At 39.9% G+C, this 20,984-nt stretch overlaps 1 protein-coding gene across 1 annotated transcript; it reads left to right on the top strand.

Annotated features, from left to right (window-relative positions):
* Window positions 1-8,536: 8,536 nt before the first annotated feature.
* Window positions 8,537-20,021, top strand: LOC111140807 (uncharacterized protein C5orf47-like). Its single transcript, XM_022492995.1, has 4 exons — window positions 8,537-8,813; window positions 17,018-17,103; window positions 18,475-18,574; window positions 20,002-20,021. Exons 1-4 carry the CDS (start codon window positions 8,537-8,539, stop codon window positions 20,019-20,021), a joined length of 483 nt encoding a protein of 160 aa, XP_022348703.1.
* Window positions 20,022-20,984: the final 963 nt, after the last annotated feature.

Here is a 20,984-nt window from a genome sequence, read left to right as displayed (position 1 = left end):
GTGGGGACAGGACAGGTAAAGTCTCTGTCCTCTTGGCATGAACATCTTGGAAACGACCTGGATTTTAGACCTCCAATTGTGTGTGCGTGTGAAAGAGAGAGAGAGAGAGAGAGAGAGAGAGAGATTTGGGTAAGTCCTTTGAACTTTAAAGCCCTGGTAAAATGTGATGCCAGGGAGTTGCTGGGGGATAGGCACTGACAAAGATCATGCATTCTTCTTATGTACAGAACCACTCATGTGAATTGTGAACTTGCTTTCTGTTAGCCAAAGATGGAAATCAGCATAAGAGAATTACATTGAAGGGTTTTCTTGTTCATTCAATCATTCATCCAAGTGTTCGTATTGTTCTGGGCTCTGGGCATATTGTGGGGGCAAAGCCAGCGAAGTCTCTGTCCTGTTGGCATTCACATTTGGAGGGAGAAATCACATAATCAACAAGAAAACACATACATAAACAACAAAGTGTTCTGAGAGTTATGAGGAAAATAAAACTGGATAATTTGGTGAGACTAGAAGTGGGGCTACTTTAATTGGAAGGTTAGAAAAGACATTTCTGACAGCCGAGATTTAAGTCGAGACCCAAGGAATGAGGAAAAAAAGCCATGGTGAAATCTGAGGGAAAAGTACTTTGAGCAGAAGGAATAGCCCATGCAGGAGTCCTGAGGCAGGACCAACCTTGGCATATTTAGGAAAGGAAGAGCAGGGCGGCTAGACACAGTGACAGGAGGAAGAGTTCATGACATGAGCTCAGAGAGGCCAAAGGGCCAGAGAAGGCAGAGGCCTGTTAGCCACAGTGGAGGCTCTGGGTTTTATTTTAAAGTAGATGGAGAGCTGCTGAAGATTCAGCAGCCACAGGGGGAGGACGGGAACTGATTTAGGATCGCCATGATGGCGTGGAAAAGAGCTTATGGGGAGCAAGAGTGGGAGCAGAAGAACACTTCAGGAGTGATGGCCATGTGTTTGGGAGTGAGGACGGTGGATGTCGGTAGATGCCGATGGCGTGGGCCAGGATGACGGCAGAACAGAGAGAGGTGGGCACATTAGGGCTACAGGTTGGAGGCACAGATAGAGGAGAATGACCTGGGTTTTGGCAAAATCCCACATGCTGTGCTGTTATTGGAGGAAACACAATTTACCAGGCAATACTAATCGTACTCCCTTGGAACACTGGGGCAAAAGCAAAACCTTCGTGGAAGCACAGGAGGAAACAAGGCAGTTCCAATCCTACCTAGACACACAGAAGCTTCGAAAGGAGGATATCGATTGATTAGAAAGGGAAATTTTTACCCCATTCCCCTCCCTGTCCTTGGATGTCTCATTGAAATTCGTTGCTTGTTTGAAAGGGCACAAGAGATCCATCTTTAACAAGAGCAAGTGGCACTTAGACGCTTTGAGCAGGCTCTAATTCTGATTAAGCATTATTTTAATTTGGAGGGGTTGTATGGAAGGAAGATGAGATAGATGGCTGACACAGACAATGTAATTAATCTTAGAGATGGGCTTAATAACCAGGGGACGAGGCATGTGTGCATGTGTGTGTACATGTGAGAATGTGTGTTGGGTTGGTGGTGGGGAGGCAGCAGTAGAGGGAGGGAATGCTCAATTTTCCTGTGACCAAGTCTAGAGAAGTTCCTCTGCGTTCCCCACAGGGCAGGGTCCTCCCATCCATTCATTCCCCCAGGGCCCTAAGTTCTCTCATTCACAAAGGGCCTGTAAAATGGAGTCAGTTGACATTATCTTGAGATTAAACAATGGCCATAGAGATCCTCTGACGGGTGTGAGAATAGAACCATCATACCTATTTAAGCTTGGGCACCATTATCACAACCTCGTCTGTAACGCATAAAGAATCCAGTCTTAAAAAGGAACACCTATAATTTCTTGAGAAACACATAATTCTGTTATGTTGTATTTTGGGAGTTAAAGCTCTATTTGTTTACAGCAAGCATTTTTAAATATATCATAATTTCTTCATGTGAAAAAATGTACCTTCCCTCATGCTTCCTTCCCCCTGAAATAGAATTGGACTGGGCCCCTTTCTTTCTCAAGAAGCCCTGTGGTTAGCTTTTTGAAAGTTGGGGCTGGCTTAGCAGCAGGGTCAGTTCCAGATCCCCACACTTTATACTCCCAGGAACATGGTGGAAGCGGCAGTAAGGACTTGTCAGAACCAGGGGAGAGTGGAGGAACAGCACTTCAGGCACAGATGAGGTGGGAAGGCCTTTTTCTGACAATCATCTGCGGCTGTCTCCTTGGGGGACCATATGTCCCCATGCCTACGGCTGGCCAAATGAAATTCATGACTAGGAATATGCATCCGTTGGTTTTTCTCTCAGTTCCTGCAGCTGTTTGACGAAGGGGTGAGGGAGGGAGGAGCAAATCATCTCTTTTGTGGGCTGAGATGACATCTTATACAACTGTTCTCGGTCTTTCTACGCAGCGCCCTCCCCACTGCCCCCCCACACTGGCTGCCAGGGCCACTCACTCCACAAGGGCAAAGGGACTGGAAATGCATTTTCTCCAAGTGTTATTTTCAAAAAGCCCAAATGAAAGAGTCGTGGTTTGAATTCAGGCTACTAACTCTTGGTAAAAATAAAAATTGAGTTGTTTTTTGAAGGGTGTGGAAAAGAGAGATTCTTTTTTATAAGGGAGCTGTGACTGCCACCTGGTGGATGATGTTAGCTGAGCAACTTCGTTCTGTTCGTGGCCTTTTCTAATGTGTCTAATCATTCATTTACTTATTTCTTTACAGTTACAACACATGAGTATGGAATGCCCTGTGTGTGTCAGACACCGTGTTAAGTGCCTGGGGACATGTTGCGGGAACAAAAAGGTCAAGGTCCTTGCTTTCATGTAGCAGCTGTAGGGTTTGTGGCGTGACAATCAAGAAGTAAGCCACTAAATTAGATACTTTCAGATTGCAGTGAAGATAATGTGTAAGGAAGGGACTAGGGACAGGGAGACAGGGACCCAGGGAGGCTGCTCTCAGGAAGGTCCTTTGGGATGAGATCTGAACTCTGAGAAGTTTCTGGCTTTGTGAACTCCTTGCACCTGCTAGGCTCTCCTGACATCCCCCCTTGTTGTCCTGTCAGTGGCCATCCCCACTGACTGCTAGTGGAGCACTGGGTGGGCTGCAGGGGACAGGGGAAGCGAGAGTGAAATCCGTGTTTGTTGCATGTGGGTGGGCCAAAATACGCCCATGAAGTACAGCAGCCTTGGTCTCCTCTGTTCCCTGCATCTGCCCCATTCCTGCTGTGGCCAGAGGGCACTACTTTGTATCAGATCCATTGTTTCTCCTGCCAATAAAATCATCAAACACTGGATTAAAGAGGAGAAATAAACCTGTTCAAAAGGACTGGAGAGCTTGGGCTGAAGTGAGAGGACCTCAAGGGGTCAAGATTCCAGGGACAAGAAAAGCTCTAAGGTGGCTCTACACCATAGCTTTCCTCCACCCACAGATGCTGCCCAGTGTACGAGTGGTAGCCTAGGGTTCAGGGTTACCCAAGGAGGCCCTACTAAATGCCCTAGGCTTTAAGCTGGGATACCTGAGGAAAGCGGATTAGATAGTACTGAAAAGAGGAGTAGTGGATTGGCTTACAGATGAGTAGAAAAGAACTGGACAGAAGCATCTAGGGAAACAAGGACAGAAACCACAGAAAAGAGCAAAAGAGATAAACGGAGCAGAGTAAAAAGATTTAACATGTAGTGGGGTCACAGGAAAAGGGAAAGAATGAAACAGAAGCAATACCAGAAGAAAGAATAGCCTAGAATTGATCAAATCTGATATATATCAAAGCACACATTCAAGAAGCAGGATAGATGCAAAGACCATCATACTGAGTCATTTCATAACAAAACTGCTAAAAAACAAAGACAAAAAGAAAACCTGAAAAGCAAGCAGAGGGAAAAGATGTGTTACTTTTAAAGGGGCAGTAATATGACTGACAGTTGACTTCTCAAAGGATATAGAAATTGTGAAACAATGGAATTTCTTCAAAGTGCTGAAAGAAAATGGCTGGCAGCCTTGAATTTGATTCCCAGCAAAAACGTTCTTTAAATATTGTTACAAAAAGACACATCAGAGAAACAAGTACTAAGTGAATTCATCACCATTACAACACACTGATGTAAAATGTAAAGGTTGTCCTCTAGGTAGGGGGATGATAATCCCATTTGGAAAAATGGATATGTAGGAATGAATAAAAACACAATGGAGATGGTAAATACATCCAAAATCAGTAAATCAAAATGAATACTGACTGTTTAAAACAGTAATAAAATTAATGTCTCACAATGCTTAAAATACATTGTAGAATTACCAAAATAATCTATGTGCTGCTTACAACAGATATTATAAACACAAGAAGGAAGAATGGTTGAAAGTAAAATAATGAAAAAGACATACCATGAAACAAAAACCAACAGAATATATGCCAAGAAGTATCATTAGCAATAAAGAGAAACTTTTCATAAAAATCAAAGGGTCAAGTTACCAGGAGATATAACAATTCTAAATGTGTAGACACCTAATAGCAGTTAAAGATATACTAAGCAAATATTGACAGAACTAAAAGAACAAATAAAAATTCAGAGCTATAGAGGATGATCATCAGCACACCTCTGTCAGTAACTGATAGAACAGTCTGACCTAATTTAGTTGAAAGTACAACGTAGATAAAAAGAAATCAACAAGATACATTAATTAAGAAACCTAGATAAGACACTTCACAGATTTGATCAAATTGGCATATATAGAACACTGGCCCCAACAATTACAGCATATACATACTTTTCAATTGCACACAGTTCCCAAAAGTAGAACATATGCTGCATTCTAATGCAAGTCTCAGAAAATTTCAAAGGACTGAAATTCATTCAGAGTGTGGTCACTGACCACTATGTAATTAAGCTAAAAATAAATAACAAAGTTGAAAATCTCCCAAAAGTTTGGAAATGAAACAGTATGCTTATACACAATCCACAGGCCTAAAAAATTACAATTAAAATATTTTGAATTGAATAATGAAAATTTCACATATAAAACTTGTGGCATGCAGCTAAAGCTATGCTCAGAGGAAAATGTATAGCTTTACATACCTGCATTAGAAAAAAAGGTCTCAACATCAATGATTTAAATATCTATCTTAGGATGTTATAAAGAGAATTAGTGAATAATAGAGGGAATTGACAAAGTCAAAAGTTGATTCTTTGAACAGATTAATAAAATTGGTAACCTACTGTTGAGAACAAATCATATAAAAAGCGTACATAAGTTATCAATATCAGAAATGAAAAGGGAGATATCCCAATGCTCCTAGAGACATTAAGGAGATAAATGAAGGAATATTTGAACAATTTTTGTTACTGAGTTTTAAATGATAGAAGGAACGAACAAATCCTAGAAGAACACAGTTTACTAAACTGACCCCCCCAAAAAAAATAGAAAATCTGAATAATCCTATAACAACTAAAGACATTCTTACAAAGAAAACCCCATGCCCAGATGTCTTCATCAGTAAGTACTATCAAATACATAAGAAGTTGTAAGCCATTCTCTCTCATGAACATAGAAGTGAAAAGTCTAAAGAAAACAATCTTGAAAAATCATATTTAGAGGTATAGCAATCATATAGTATGATATTATGTCACAAGTAAGTAGGATTTATCCCAGGCAGAGGGTTGGTTTAACATTAGGATTTGATCAGTGCAATTCATCACATTTACAGAATAAGGGAGTAAAATTATATAGTCATCTCAATAGATTATAGCTAAAGTACTGGATAAAATGTAACACCAAACTGAACTCAAAATAGAAGGAAACTACCTTAATCTGATAAATATTATGATAAAAAACAAATTTACAGCAAATATTATACTTAATAATAAAACACTAAAACTTCCCTTTGAGATCAGAAATAAGACAAGGATATTTACTATCATCATTTGTATTCACAAATTATATTGGAGATTTTAGCCAAAGTGGACTGGATATCCATATAAAAAATAATTAATCTTGACTCTCTACATCATACTACTCATAAAAATCAATTCCAGGTGAATTAAATATTTAAATGTGAAGATAAAACAATAAAGCTTCTAGAAGATAACAGGAGAATATCCAGGAATACACAAAGATTTGTTAAACCAAATTCATAAAGTATAATTCTAAAGAAAAATATTGATATATTGGACTACTTTATTTATTTATAAGATTTTATTTATTTATTTATTTATTGGACAGAGTGACACACAGAGAGGGAACACAAGCAGGGGGAGTGGGAGAGGGAGAAGCAGACTTTCCACTGAGCAGGGAGCCCAATGTGGGGCTACATCCCAGGACCCCGGGACCATGACCTGAGCCAAGGTCAGTTGCTTAACCAACTGAGCCACCCAGGCGCACCTAGACAAGAGATTTAAACACAAAGGATGATATCCAAATAGACAATAAGCCCAACTTCCTAAGTCATTAAGGAAATGCAAATTATAAGAAAGCAATACCACAGTGTGTCGGTCAATTTTATATGTCAAATTGCCTTGGCCACAGTACCCAGATATTTGGTCAAACATTACTGTAGATGTTTCTGCAAAGGTATTTCTTGATGATATTAACATTTAGATGGGTAGACTTTGAATACAGCAGATTACCCTCCATAGTATGGTTGGACCTCATCCAATCACTTGAAGGACTTAATAGAAAAAGAACGACCTCTCTTGAAGAAGGGGGAATTCTGCCAGCAGATGGTCTGCAGACTTGAACTGCAACATCAACTCTTCCCTGGTTCTTCAACCTGCTGCCTATCCTGAAGATTTTGGACTTGGCAGCCTCCATATAAGCCAATTCCTTAAAACCTCTCCCTCCCTCTCCACACATACACACACCCCCACCCACCCACACACCCACATCTTTATTGGCTCTCTTTCTCTGGAAAGCCCTAATACACATATCCATCACAAGGGCTAAAATGAAAACCACTGACAAGGCCAAGTGGTGTTGAACACGTGCAGTAACTGGAATTCGCGTGCTTTGCTAGCAGAAGTGGAAATTTGTACGACCCCTTCAGGTACCTGTTTGTCAGTGGCTACCAAAGCTGAACCTGTGAATACCCTAAGCAATTCCACACTAAAGCACATACCTGCTAATAAATGTTCATCAAAAGATATACATTAATGTTCCCAGCAGCACTATTCATGATGGCCTCAGGCTGGAGACAACCAAATGTCCATCAACAGCGGAATAGATGAATGAATGGCATTATAATCAAATGATGTAGAAACTCATATAATAACTTGTATCTCACAAACATAGCTTGAGTGAAGGAAGTCGAACTGTGGGCAAACCTCACTGATGCTGTTTGAATCGGAAGAGAGCAAAGGGATTGGACCTGGGCAACATGACGAGCTTCGGCAGTGTACCATTTCTTCACCTGGGTGGATCTTACATGGATATATTTAGGGTGTGAAAATTCATCCATCTGTATAGTGATGTTCAGTGCACTTTTCTGCACGTATTGATAATTCAATTAAAAAGATTCATTTTAAGAAAATATGTCTCTGTCACTGCCTGTTTGAGGGAAGTTATTCGTTTTGGAGCCTCAGTTCCTCTGCTGTAAAATGCTGCATGGATTTAAAAGGATGGTCTATGGGAAAATCCGTAAAGTATAAATGTAAAGATATTGCCACATACACTTCATAGGGTATGTACTCAATAAAGGTGACATGAAAGTTAAGTCTAAGGGAACTCTCTCTGTGTGCCAGATGCCCAACATGCCTTATTTTGATTTAACAACCCAATTACCCTGAATTTACTTCTGAGGAAACTGGAAGCTTAGAGAAGAAAAGTAGCTTGCCCAAATAATCCAGCTGGGAACCATGATAGGCCTCAAGTGGGTGTGAGTAAGAAGCTGGCCTCAGGCCGATGGCCCAGCACAACATATACCAGGGTCCCGCTGGAACGCTCTGGCAGCAAAAAGGTGCTGTCTCCTCTCCCCTCCCCCAGGCCCCCAACTTCATTGACCGACACTCCACGTTGGTCAAATCCAGGGTCAGCCGCTCACTCTGAAACCTTCCTCATACCCAGCCACGGGGAGGGGTGTCCCAATGGCCTGCTCCCTTTCCTCCCACCCTCTTCTTGGTTCAGCTCATTTCTTCAAAGGACTGTGCCCCATTGTCTGCTCTCTACCCCCAGTGATCCCGTTCCCAAACCGCACAGCCACTTTCCAGCTGACTGGTCCACCATCGCCCCAACCGAACGCTTCCCGCTCCCCGGCTGTCTGCAGCGTGGTCAACCCCAGACGCTGTCTGCCCCCTGACCACAGGGCGTCCCTCCTGCCTCGCGGACCCCATTGCCGACGCCCCGCCCACCTACTGCTCACGCCCCGCCCCGCGGTCCCGCGGCAGCGCGCGCCCCTCCCCTCCGCACGTGCACCATGGCCCCGCCCCCGCCGGGCGGTCCCGGCAGTCCGCCGGCGTCTCTGCGTCCTGGCGGTGCGCTTCGCGGGTCCTGAGGAAACTCCGCGGCGGTTCCGCTACCAGGGCGGCGATGGCGGCGGGCGGCCGGGAGCCCGAGCGGGACGTGGCGCGCTTCGTTTACGTGACACGCTTCGGCTCGTACCGGTGCGGCGGCGTGTTGCAGCTGGGCAGCCGCCGGGCTCAGGGCCGCGGGAGTACCGGGCGCGGGGTCGGCTGCAGCCCTGAGGAGCCGTGGGCGGCGGCCCCAGCCGGCGCGGAGCTGGCCCCCCGCCCTAGGTCCCGGACCCCTGCTGCTTCCCCTCCGGCGTCGAGAGCGCGGAGCTGTCCCCAGCCGGCGGCGCGAGCAGGTGGCCCCTAGGGGGCGGCGGACGGGCGGGCGGGAGCGAGCCTCTGTCTCAGAGCGGTGGGCGCCTCAGCCTCCCGTCAGCGTTCTGTCAGCCTTCCGGCTCAGCCTCGGTAATCCCGCGCCACCCGCGGCTTCGGGGCCGCGGGCGGCCACTCTCGGCTTCCTGTCAGCCCGGCGGCGTGTGCGGGGCGAAACAGGAGCCCCCCACCTGTCTCTGGCTTTACGCGGGTCCTGGAAAGGGCGCCGAAGGGCACGTGCCGCTCACGTAAGATCCGCCAGACTGACAGGAAGGGTCACTGGATGGAGCCACTTGCGTCCCACACAATGAGGGGGCCCGTGGCGTGCTTGTTGGTATTCTTAGTGGCCACTGAATTTATATATTAGCTTAAGGAGGACTGACGTCTTTACCAGGCTGAGGCACTTCCTTTCTAAAAATGGGAACGTCTTTCCATTTGTTCAGACTGCTTTTGTGTCTTTTCGGAATGTTCTAGATTTGAAATTTTCTATAGGTTTTGTGTATTTCTTTGTTAAATTTATTCCTAGGTGTTTGATTTTCTGTTGTAAATGGGGTTTCCTCCAACGTAATCCCCTCTGTTTATTGTTTGTATATAGGAAGGTTCTAGATCTTCTTTCTTTTCTTTACTTGAGAGACAGAGGGGAAAAGTAGACTCTGCTGCGGTGAGGCTAGATCTCAGGAGCCCGACATCATGACCTGAGCTGAAATCGAGACTGAGAAGCTCAGTCAGCGGAGCCACCCAGGAGCCCCACTTCTTGATCTCTTAAAAAAAAAATTTTTTTCAACTGTATTTAGGATTGGTTTTATATACATTTTGAGGGGGTTCGATAAAGTTATATCTCTAGTAACACACCACCACAATGAAGATGCAGAGCATTTCTATTTCCTGGAAAAGTCCTTCCTCTTTTTTGAGAGCTTATCCCGCCACCTGTGCTTTTTTAGAGTTCATTCAGCTCACCTATTAAAAGCGCACAATTGTGCTTTTGACAGAAATGTGCGACCATCACCATACTCAATTTTGGAACATTTATAATACCCCAAAAGAGAAACCTGTAATTTGTACCATACCCTGTACCCATTAACGCTCAGGATTCCCTCTCACTGCCCACCCCTAACCCTAACCCTACTGCTAAGCAAATTCTAAACTTTGTCTTGATAGATTTGGACATCGCATATAAATCGCATCATACAATATGTAAGCTTTCCTGATTATCTTCTTTGGATTAGCGTATTGGTTTTTGTGTGTTAACTTTAGATCCTAGCACTTCAGTGCATTCTTTTATTATTAGAGTAAGTTTTATCATTGATACTGATTGTCCAGGTATATGATGATGTTATTTGCAAATAGAGAAAATTTCATTTCTTTTTTCTACCCATTCCTATGCCTGAAGTAGATTTGTTTTGTCTTACTGCATCCATTAGCTACGACCTCATGTACAGTGTTGAATAGTAGTGGAGATTGTGGGCATCCTTGCCTTATTCCTGACCTTAGGGGAAATGCCTCTAGTATTCCTCACTAAATAAGGTACTGGTTTAGGACCAAGGCATACATATTTAAAATCTTAAAAAGTATTCCTCAATTTTTATTTTTTTCAGTTTTTTTTTTAAATCATAAATGGGTATTGAATTTTGTCAAAGACTTTCTCAGACCTATGGAGATAAACACATTTTACTGTTAGATTTATTAGTATGGTATATAATATAAATGGATTTTCAATATTGAGCCAACCTTGCATTCTTGCAATAAATCCTACTTGGTTATGATGTGTTATTTTCTTAAAGTAGCTTGAACTCTGCTAATAATTTGTTTAGAATTTTACATCGTGATCTGTAGTTTTTCTTTCTTTGTGCTTCATCTGGTTTAGGTGTTAAAGTTATATTTACTTAATACAAGGAATTACAAAGTTTTCCTTCCTTTTTAATGCTCTGGAAAAATTTGTAGAACAGTGGGACTATCTGGTGTTTGAAGGTTTTATAGAATTCTGTGAAATCATCTGGGTCTAGTGCTTTTTGTGGAATAATTCCTTAACAACTTTTTCTCTGTCTTCTATGAAATTGCTCTTTTTAAGCTTTCTAATTCTAATGGGTGAATTTTGGTAATCTATATTTCCCTAGGAAATTATCTGTTTCATCTGTGTTTCTAAATCTGTTTGCATAGAAGTACGTGAAGTAGTGTCTTATAATTTAAAAAAATTTGTTGTGTTTCAATTGTTATTTCCCACCTGTCATTTTTTTTCTGTATGTATGTGTACTCCCCCCTTTTCTTGATCAAGTTAGCCAGTGTTTTGTTTTAATTTTTAAAAAAACAGGATTTCAATTTATTAATGAGACAACTTGTTTTTCTAGTCTTTTTCTCATTAAAAAATAAAAAAGGTGAAACTTTATTATCTCCTTGCATGTACTTTCTTTTTGTTTACTTTGTTCTTTTTATACTTTTTCTTTCAGCAGGACATTTCATTCATTTATTTTTATTCTTCCTTTTTCTTGATAAGTGTTTATTGCAATACATTTTCTTCTAACAACTACTTTAAGTCCCATAGATTCTATATACACAGTGTTTCCATTGTCACTATTATTTAAAATTATAATTTCAGTTTGTATTACCCTTCTCATTCTAGAGTTACTTAATAGATTCAAGGTTTTTTTTTTTTTTTAATGTCTGGGAATTTTTTGTTTTGTTTTCGTTAGTACACTGTTTTACTGAATTATTTTTTAAAAAAGATTTTATTTATTTATTTGTCAGAGAGCACAAGCAGGGGGAGTGGCAGACAAAGGGAGAAGCAGGCTCCTGCTGAGCAAGGAGCCCGATGTGGTACTGGATCCCAGGACCCTGAGATCATGACCTGAGCCGAAGGCAGACACTTAACCTACTGAGCCACCCAGCTGTCCCTATTTTGTTGCATTTTGATCCGAGTGTTTGTAAGGTCTCCATTTTTACGGATGCTACTGATGTTTTCTTTGTGACCTAATTTATGATCCTTCCGTTTTGTTCTTTTTCTCCCCTGGAACCCATGCAATTGGAAGACTATCCCTTTAAATCAGCTTGCCCTTTAAACTCAGTCAGTTCCATTAAATGGCATGCTTAGTACTTTATGTGATGTCTGGCCTTTTAAATTGCACATTGAAATCCCTTCTCTGTCATTTGTGCTCTAATCTGTCTGGTGTTGTTTTAGTATTTTCAAATTTAGGGTGGATTTAATCTTTCTGTTGGTTGCTGCAGCTCTCCTGCAGGTACTTTTTCTGGTGTCCCTCTTCTCTTCCCTGGTGGCCACAAAGCCCTGCTTGGGTGGAGCTGGAGCATATAGGATCATAGCTCTGTAATTGAATGATTTTTCTTATTTTACTTAAATGTTATTTTGCAGTTTCAGTGTTTTCTGTCCTCAAGTAATGCTGAGGGTGTGGTTTTGTGTAGAATTTTCAAAATGTGAAGTTTGGTGTGAAATTTTGGGAATGCAGCTTCTCTACATTTCTCATGGTCTTCAGTGACTCAGAAAGTCCAAAACTGAAGGTTTCTGAACAAGAGAAGTAAGGGGCACTTTGGTTCCTCAGTCGGTTAATGGACCGACTCTTGGTTTCAGCTCAAGTCATGACTTCAAGGTTGTGGGATTGAGCCCCACATTGGGTCTGTGCTCTGCACAGAGTCTGCATGCCCCTCTCCTTCTGCTTCTCCTCTTCCTCTCTCTCTCTCTCTCTCAAGTAAATAAATTTTAAAAAGAGAGAAGTGATAGAGTTAGATTTACTCAGGCCATGCTATATAAGAGAGAGCAAATTGGAGGCAGGCAAGACTGAAGCCCAAGTTGAGGAATGTATAAATATTTTGTTTGTTAGCCTTCCAGACTAAATTCACTTTGATAATTTAGATGTATAAGATGGTACTCTGTGGGACTTGATTGACTCCTGAGAATGAGCTGTGGCAGGAAGCCTTCAGATATACTAAGCAGGGCCATGATTTTGGACTCCAAGCCCCTCTAATGGCCTCAGTGTTAAAAGGCACTCAGGTTTTTGTTTTGTTTTGTTTTGTTCTGGCCCCTCTGCCAAGGATCAAAAAATCCAGGGGTAGTATAAGACACTTTAGCCCTGGGTTTCCAGCTTCTTTGAATAGTTGAAACAAGATAAAAGGTTTACTCTAGGAAAAGGAGAGAGTATGGTGATGGTGGTGGTAGTAGTGGCGGTGAGGAGCTCTACAGCTTAGGCAAGAAGCCAGGAAAAAATACAGTGGATTTGATTGAGAGCCGATATTGCTTTAGTGCCACAAATCAAAGGACGAATAATAGTCCATCAGCAAGATAGTGGATTAAAAGTGAAGAACACTGAAAGTGGATGAAGAAGCTTCTGGAAGAAAGGGGGGTGGAATGGAAGGGACGCATGAATTCGTGCTTGAGATCACCACCTATGCCAGTTAGGAGTAACTGGGTAGCTGAGATTATAAAACCAGTGTTGTGTTGTTGTAACTTTATGCGGTGCAGACCTAGGATCACTTTCTTATGCTTGGTTTCTCTGCTGAGGTGGGAAAAGACAATAAGGCAGTTTGCCCTGAATTTTGGTTTTGAAATTTTGGGATTTTTGCTGCTCCTTTGTAGTAGGGGTAACATGATCTGATATGGAGGACGGAGTTGGGCTGGGAGAGATTGGAGGCCAGAGTCCTGTTAGAGGACAATCACAGTAGTCCAGTGCAAAGATAAAAGGTCTCACCCAAGGCAGCAACAATATAGAATACACAGGATCAATGACTGACTAAAATATGGAGAAGGAAGTTTTGATGCCAACTCTGAAGTTGATGCGCTAGGCCGCTGGGCAGACGATGGAGCCATTAACTTCAGAGTCCCCTTGCTGTGCTTGTGAGACCAGGAATAGGGTCATAGATTTATATTTAAACCAAGCCAGAAGTGCTTAAGTTTTACTCTGTTTTTGGTATATTTAATATTAATATTAAGGGGATGTTTATTAAATACTTATGCTTCGTACTCTATGGGGATTAGGTAAATTATGTATCCATTCAACAACATTGAACACTTTCAACACTGTGGGAACTAGATTAGGTGCTAGTGACATAGATGAATCAGAATATTCTGCTGTCAAGGAACTTCTAAATGAATAATATGAATATAAGCTAGTAGACAGGAATGCTGTAAGAGAGATCTGACAAAGGCTTTAATAGTTTAGGGAAAGGAAAGACATAAAGGTAGGAAATAAAGGGACACAAATGGGAGAAATTGCTAGTGGAAGGTTGAGATTATCAAGAGCATTGGCTTTGAAATCAGAAAGATATAATCTTGGCTCTGTCATTTACTAGTAGTGTAATATTAGCCAACTTAACTACTCTGATTCTCTGTTTCCTTATATGTAAAATGGGAATAATAGTTCTTACCACAACAGGTTACTACAAAGACTAGGAGAAGTACAGAATGCATGCAGAGTACCCAGCACAGTGTTTGATATAGAATAAATGTACAGAGATGGTTTGGAGGAAAGGGGGGGGGGATTATCCCAGTGAGTAGTATATAGTAGGCCTGAATAATATTGAATGAATGAAAACGAAGTTTTGGACCAGATTGTAGAATGCCTTGGAGACTGTCATTTCATAGTCACTGAAGATTTTTGAATGGTGGAGTAAAGTGATCAGAGACAGGTACACTTCTGTAAGATATACTTGAAGTTGTTTTTGTAAAGTGTAGTGGAGTTTAGAAATCCAGGAGCAGGAAAATCAGGTAACTCTTCTAACATTTCAAGCAAGACTAATAAATCAATTCTCACAGAACTTGGGAGATATATTCATAATTTATATACAATAGAGGATGACAAGTGCTCTTGTGGAAGTACAAATAATTGCTTTGGAAGTGGTGAATAATTTGAGGGTGAGGGAATCAGGGAAGGTTTTATGGTGATTGAAGCTCCATGAGAGTCACACATGTTGCTGAGCCAGGAGGGAATTACTGGTGGGAAAAATTGTGTGAGCATAGCCCTGTGTATAGATCTGTAACAGAGAGTGATTAGGGAAGAAGTAGGAGTATATTTTGAGTGTGTAGAAACCGTGTAGAAAGAAGGCTAGAGAAAGACTGGAAACATTAAGTTGGGACAAAGTCTTTGGTGTAGGCTGGAGCTCCCCTTAGTGAAGTTTGCAAAACAAGTAGGAGAAATGATTTTGTCTTTTTTCTTTCTTACATCCTCTATACTCCTTGATATTTTAGATCCCCAGTAATTACAGGTAGACTTGATGGTTCCTATCCTGACCTCAAGGAGTCATGTCTAGGTTAGGCAAGACTTAAAATGGAGAACATTTGAGAATGATGCAAGTACAGTATTCCAAAGGTGTTGGCATTTAGAGAAAAAGGTACATCTGGGTATATGAAGAACAGAGATTCTTAGACTTGAGTTGTTTTCCTACCATATCATCTGCACTATCATTTACTTAATATATTTATTTAAATATTTGCATTTTTTCCTCTCAACTAAATTTCTTTTGAGAACACTTTACATCATTATCTCAGTGACAAACTTATACAGTTTGCCACAAATAGAAATTAATTAAAAACAATCTAATAAAGACAAAGCAATATTATTAAATTCTAGCCAAATAGCTTGTCTAACAAATGTTGTCTGTAGTCATAGAGAGAGAGAAGCTAATCTCTGAAGTCATATTGACATATTAGTTCCAAACTCAGACTTTCTCCCTGATGTAATCAGATTAAAAAATAATGGGAAAGATATTGAGTTTCTCACTGTATGATTTAAGGTTCTTTAGTGCCAGTCTGTGCCCCACCCAGAATCAGTGGCACGCTTCTTACAAATTGGGAAATGCCATTTTATTTTATTTTTTTTTATTTTTATTTTTTTTAAAGATTTTATTTATTTATTTGACAGAGAGAGAGATCACAAGTAGGCAGAGAGACAGTCAGAGAGAGAGGAGGAAGCAGGCTCCCTGCTGAGCAGAGAGCCCGATGCGGGCCTTGATCCCAGGACCCTGGGACCATGACCCGAGCTGAAGGCAGAGGCTTTAACCCACTGAGCCACCCAGGCGCCCGGGAAATGCCATTTTAGAACATATTCTAATTCACTAGCAAAAGTAATACTTATTGCCTATCTAATATGTATGGTATTAGATACTGGATCTCTAATAAAGAATAAAACACACTCCCCAAGTTAACAACATGAAAAATCTCATGGTAATTGAGCATAGGGTGCTTTCTGAAATCAGAGAAGTTTCCTGGAAAGCTAAATATTGAATGGGGGGAAGAAAGCCAGGTATAGAGTGGTAGTGGTAGGGCAGGGGTAAGGTGGGTAAGGGTTTGGGTGGGTGGATTACAGACAAATATAAAGGCTTTCAGGGAGCACATGCTCACTGTTTTATGACTTTGTCTTTGGACACACAAGCCCTTGGGTTTTCTTCTAACAGTTAATATTTGGGAAGGCAGCATGGTTTAGTGAGTAGAGGAAGGAAACTTACTCACTCTGACAAACCTTTATTAGTACCTACTATGTGTCTGGTTGTGTGGGTAGAAAAATGGCAAAGACACACATAGCTTTGCCCTTAGGGAGGTCACAGCCTAATAGAGGAAACACATTATAAATATGTGATATAAAAGTGTGCTAAGTGATGTGACTTCGGTGTTCCTGGAGCTAGTGCTGTGCACTGTAGAGAGGTGATGGTGTGAGCTGAGTCTTGAAGAGCAGGTAGAAATTTGCCTGGCAGGTGTGTGTGTGTGTACGTACACGCATGCATGTACACAGAGTGTTTTAGCCATCTAGAACAGCATGTGTGAATGCTGGGAAGTATAAGAACACGGCACTTGAGGAACCAAAGGTATTTGGGACAGTTGAAATCATAATGTGTGTCTGGAGTTGAATGGAGAAGAAAGGAGAATATAGAGATGCATTGGGTCAAGATGTGGCTTCTGGTATTTGTTTGGTGTTGCTGACTTTTTGGGACTCATCTGTCAAATCAGTAAAGAAAGGAGATTTCCTAGGCATTTCCAAGGTAGTTTCTTGGTTTTCTCCTCCAGCATATTACTAGCTAATTTGTAAACTGGTATTATCTAGTGACTAGAAATATACCAACGAGTGTAAAAATCCCCAAAGACAGCTCAAGAGACATTTATAATTGTGCCTGTTATCAGGATAGTGAATCCTGTAAAATATGTGCCGGCCTTGATCTTTTACCTTTTCACTCTCTCTCTTTTTTTTTAAATTAGCTTTAACCCAGAAGAATTTAGCTAAAAAGTTTGATTTCCCCATCCCTTTGAAAGAAGCTTCCAAAGTAGCGAAGAAAAAGAAAAAGGTATATTATAAAGGAGAATGAGCAGTATTTGAATTTTAGATTAACCTTTCTAAATACAAATGTGTGAAGATACTCAACAGTAGAAATAGTTCCATCTTTTGAAAGTTTAATTTACTGAAGTGAGAAAATAGAATTAATTTAGCAGAAATGGAATTGGGTTTGGAAATATTTATTAACTGTAGAGAACAGTCCTTCCGGTGTTTGAAGATATAAACACATTTTAATCAAAATGTAATGGGAGATTTTTCAAAGCATGAAAATGTATGTCTCATAGAATATAGCAAACTTCAATAGATAGTATAATATAAAGAGAAAATCATGGATTTAACAGAAAAGAATAACATATCTGTATTGGTGTCATATTGCTCTTTTAAAGACAAGGGATATACATTTAGTTTGTAGAAGGAAAGCTAACAGTGATGAGCCTTTACTGCTGAACCATTTTCACCTCTAGTTGTCCACATATCATGGTAATTTGAGTGTTTTAAACATATTCAAGATCACTAGCTCTACAAATCTTTGTTTTCTACCATATATTTTACACTTTGGTTTAAAGAAACTATTAGTGATAATGACATATAAAATTGTATTATTTCTGCACTTTGACTCTGTATGAGTTACAACCCAGGCACCGTATAAAATAACGTTCAAGGAGATTCACCCTAAATGTATTTTGAGTGTACATCTCATCTTCCCTCTATGTTAAGAACTATTTCTTCCAAGAACCAATTCCCCTTGGGTGAGGAGAACAGAGCGGTAGCCAATTTTTACTTATAACTAATATATGTCACATACTGAGGTATGTGCTTTATCTATATTTCATATATTTATACATATTTTTCACTAATTCTAATAATCCAATATATGAAGTTATTATTAGATGAGATGTAAAACACTTCCCAATGTCAAGCAACTGTTAAGTGGCAAAGCCAGAATTTGAGTCTAGATTTGTTTGCTTCCATAGTTCTCATTGGAGAACTGTCTGGTATTTTTGCTTTGGTGTGTCCTAGGAGAAATGTTTAATTCTTAACTAGAATAAAATACATTAAAAACTACAAGAAAATACAAAAAAATACCATTAAAAACAAAATTGGATGTGTTGGAACAACTTAGGTAGGACTTTATAGATCTTGCCTTCATCCAGGAGAGTTAATGTAAATACTACAGAGAGGAAATGCTAGGAAGTTAGCAGAAGAGATGACTGATTGTATGAAAACAATTACATTTAAGTTTTAGGTCTCTAAGTGCTGTTATTGTTTTATAGTGATACCCATTGACAGGCAACACGGTTGAGTCACTGCCAGTTGCCTCTGTCAGAATGTATTCCTGCTTCTCTGCTAAGTGTTCCTTAACTCTGCTTACTTTTTTAAGGTTTCAGTATGGAATAGAGTGTACAAAGTCATTTCTAGAATGCTTGAAGAAAATGAAAAATATAGACTCAGGCTGAAATACCAACAACTATCCTGTGAAAGTAAGTTAACACAATTTTTGATTGTATTAAAGAAGACTGGCTTCCCTAACCATTTAGTCACCCTTGGGTCACATTAGTCTAGTACTTCTCCTAATGGTCACATTCAGTGTACAGGACTATAGAAATGTGGCTACCATATTATCACTGTTCATCATAATTATAAGTACAAAACGTTTTAAGCTGAGCTATAGACTAGACCACAGGCGTAGGTGTGAGTGGAGGGGCATAGAAGGTAAATGTTGACTAAATTTACTGAGCGAAAGGAACACACTTGTTTGTTAAATCTGAATTTTAATGTCAGCTTTTTAATACAATTACAAAACTCATCCATATTGAAGAAAAACATTTTAACTGCAATATAAAATGATATATTCTGTGTCACTTTGTTACTTCCTTCCATGGATGCTGCAGTCTAATGCATTTGACAAAACTGCCCTTGAATTATGGCCTTGATGTCATGAATTCATTCCTGGAAAACAACTCATAAATTAAACCAGGTTCTAAAGCTGCATCAATATTGAATTGATATTGTGGGCAGAGCAAAATTAGATGTAATCTTGTATACTTATTGAAGTAATTGGAAGTTCTGGATTCTCAAGTTGGATTAAATTTATGTAACTAATAATGCCACATGAATTGATAGATCATAATAGTTACTTCCTTTCCTTCACATACTTGTTCTAATATTCATGTTACCATGCTGAACACTTTTATAGGTTTTTAGTACCATCACTCAATGACAGCTACTATTTTGACAGTAAATCTGCAGAATTGAGTTTTGTGAAGATCATTTTCATAAGATGATAATTAGAATAGAATGCCATTTTGTAAGCAGTGTTACACTGGAAACTCATTACTCTTTGTGTAATATTGCATTAATAATGGCATAAATTGTTTGCAATGAGGACGTATAAACCAATGTTCAGATTAGTGATACTCTATTTTATTTATTCAGTTAAGAAGGAGAATGAGGCAGAAGTGAGGATTAGGAGGAAAACAGTAGTCTGTGGTTTTTTAGGTGATAAGGATGTTTGAATAGATAGAGCAATGCACACAAACCCTGAATATTGTTCTAGGTGTTAATCCAGATCCAGTTACTTTAATAGACAGATTACATCTAATATTGCTCTGGCCATACCTTGAACTTGTCAATTCTCTTGTGATATTTACTACTAACCATCAAGTAATCTTATAAAGCTTATTTGGCAAATTAAAATAATATTCTGTGTTTTCCAGAAATAGCTTGTTATAAACAAGTACCCTTGTAATTTATTATTTTGCATTACAATTTTCAACCAGATTATAAAAACTGATAATATTGTTTTAGAAATGTATTATAATTCTTATTTCTTAATATGTATTTATTAATGGGAATACCAGTGCTAGAGTCCAACTTGAATTTTCTGTATATTTTATGTTGTTCCTAGACTCAAATTACACAAGATGAAATCTTATCTTCTGGTAAGAATCCATTTATATAACAGTTATAAAATATAGGTTTTATTCCTTCCCCTTTACACTTACCTTTTGCAACCTTTAGTGTATGCCCATTGCTGATTCCAGCCTGTTTCCTTCCTTTAACCCAGTGTTTGGCACATAGTAAGCACTCATTAAATATTTGTTGAAACTTAATAAACTTCATTTGAGCCCCATATTTATAGTGCTATTGAAACTACTCTTTCCATGATCCATGGTTTTTGTTTTTGTGGGTTTGTTTGTTTGTTTATATTTCCTGGCTCGCTTTTCTTTCTGAACTTGTCACATTTAATATTATCTTACTACTACTTTCAATTTTTCTTCTTTCTTAGTGTCCTGAAGGATATGACATGGTTTTCTTTCTGCTTTTCTGACCATATTTTTTTGTGTCTTTTTTAATTGTCCCTTTTGCTACCACTGAATAACAAATGCTGCCCTGAGAGTAATTGTTGGTTCTGCTCTCTCTTTACATATTTATTCTGAGATAACATACCCATCTAAAAAAAATATATTTATTTAATTATTTACTTATTTGGCAGAAAGAGAGAAAGCACAGGCAGGGGGAGTGGCAGGCAGAGGCAGAGAGAGAAGCAGGCTCCCCACAGAGCAGGGAGCTGGACCTGGGGCTCTAGCTCAGGATCCTGGGATCCTGACCTAAGCCAAAGGCAGAGGCTTAACCAACTGAGCCACCCTGGTGCCCCAATATACCATTTTTATAGCTTCAGTTACCCTGTGTGTATGACCCTTAAATCTTCCTTCTACCTTTGACCTCTGAATTTCTTTAGGCGATTCTACAGTTATTTTTAAAAATTACATGTTTTGAATCAGTGAATCATGTCTCCTCCTTTCATTTCAATTGTGCTTTGGTTTGCTAATTTTCTGGGTTCATTGAATTTCTAGGGAGAGATTACATCCAGTTTGGTTGGGTTTGGGA

Source organism: Enhydra lutris, unplaced genomic scaffold, assembly GCF_002288905.1.
Source record: "Enhydra lutris kenyoni isolate GAN:26980312 unplaced genomic scaffold, ASM228890v2 scaffoldscaffold5, whole genome shotgun sequence".
Taxonomy (NCBI): Eukaryota; Metazoa; Chordata; class Mammalia; order Carnivora; family Mustelidae; genus Enhydra; species Enhydra lutris.
Note: the sequence above shows the minus strand (reverse complement) of the source record. Positions and strands in the feature narration are given on the sequence as shown.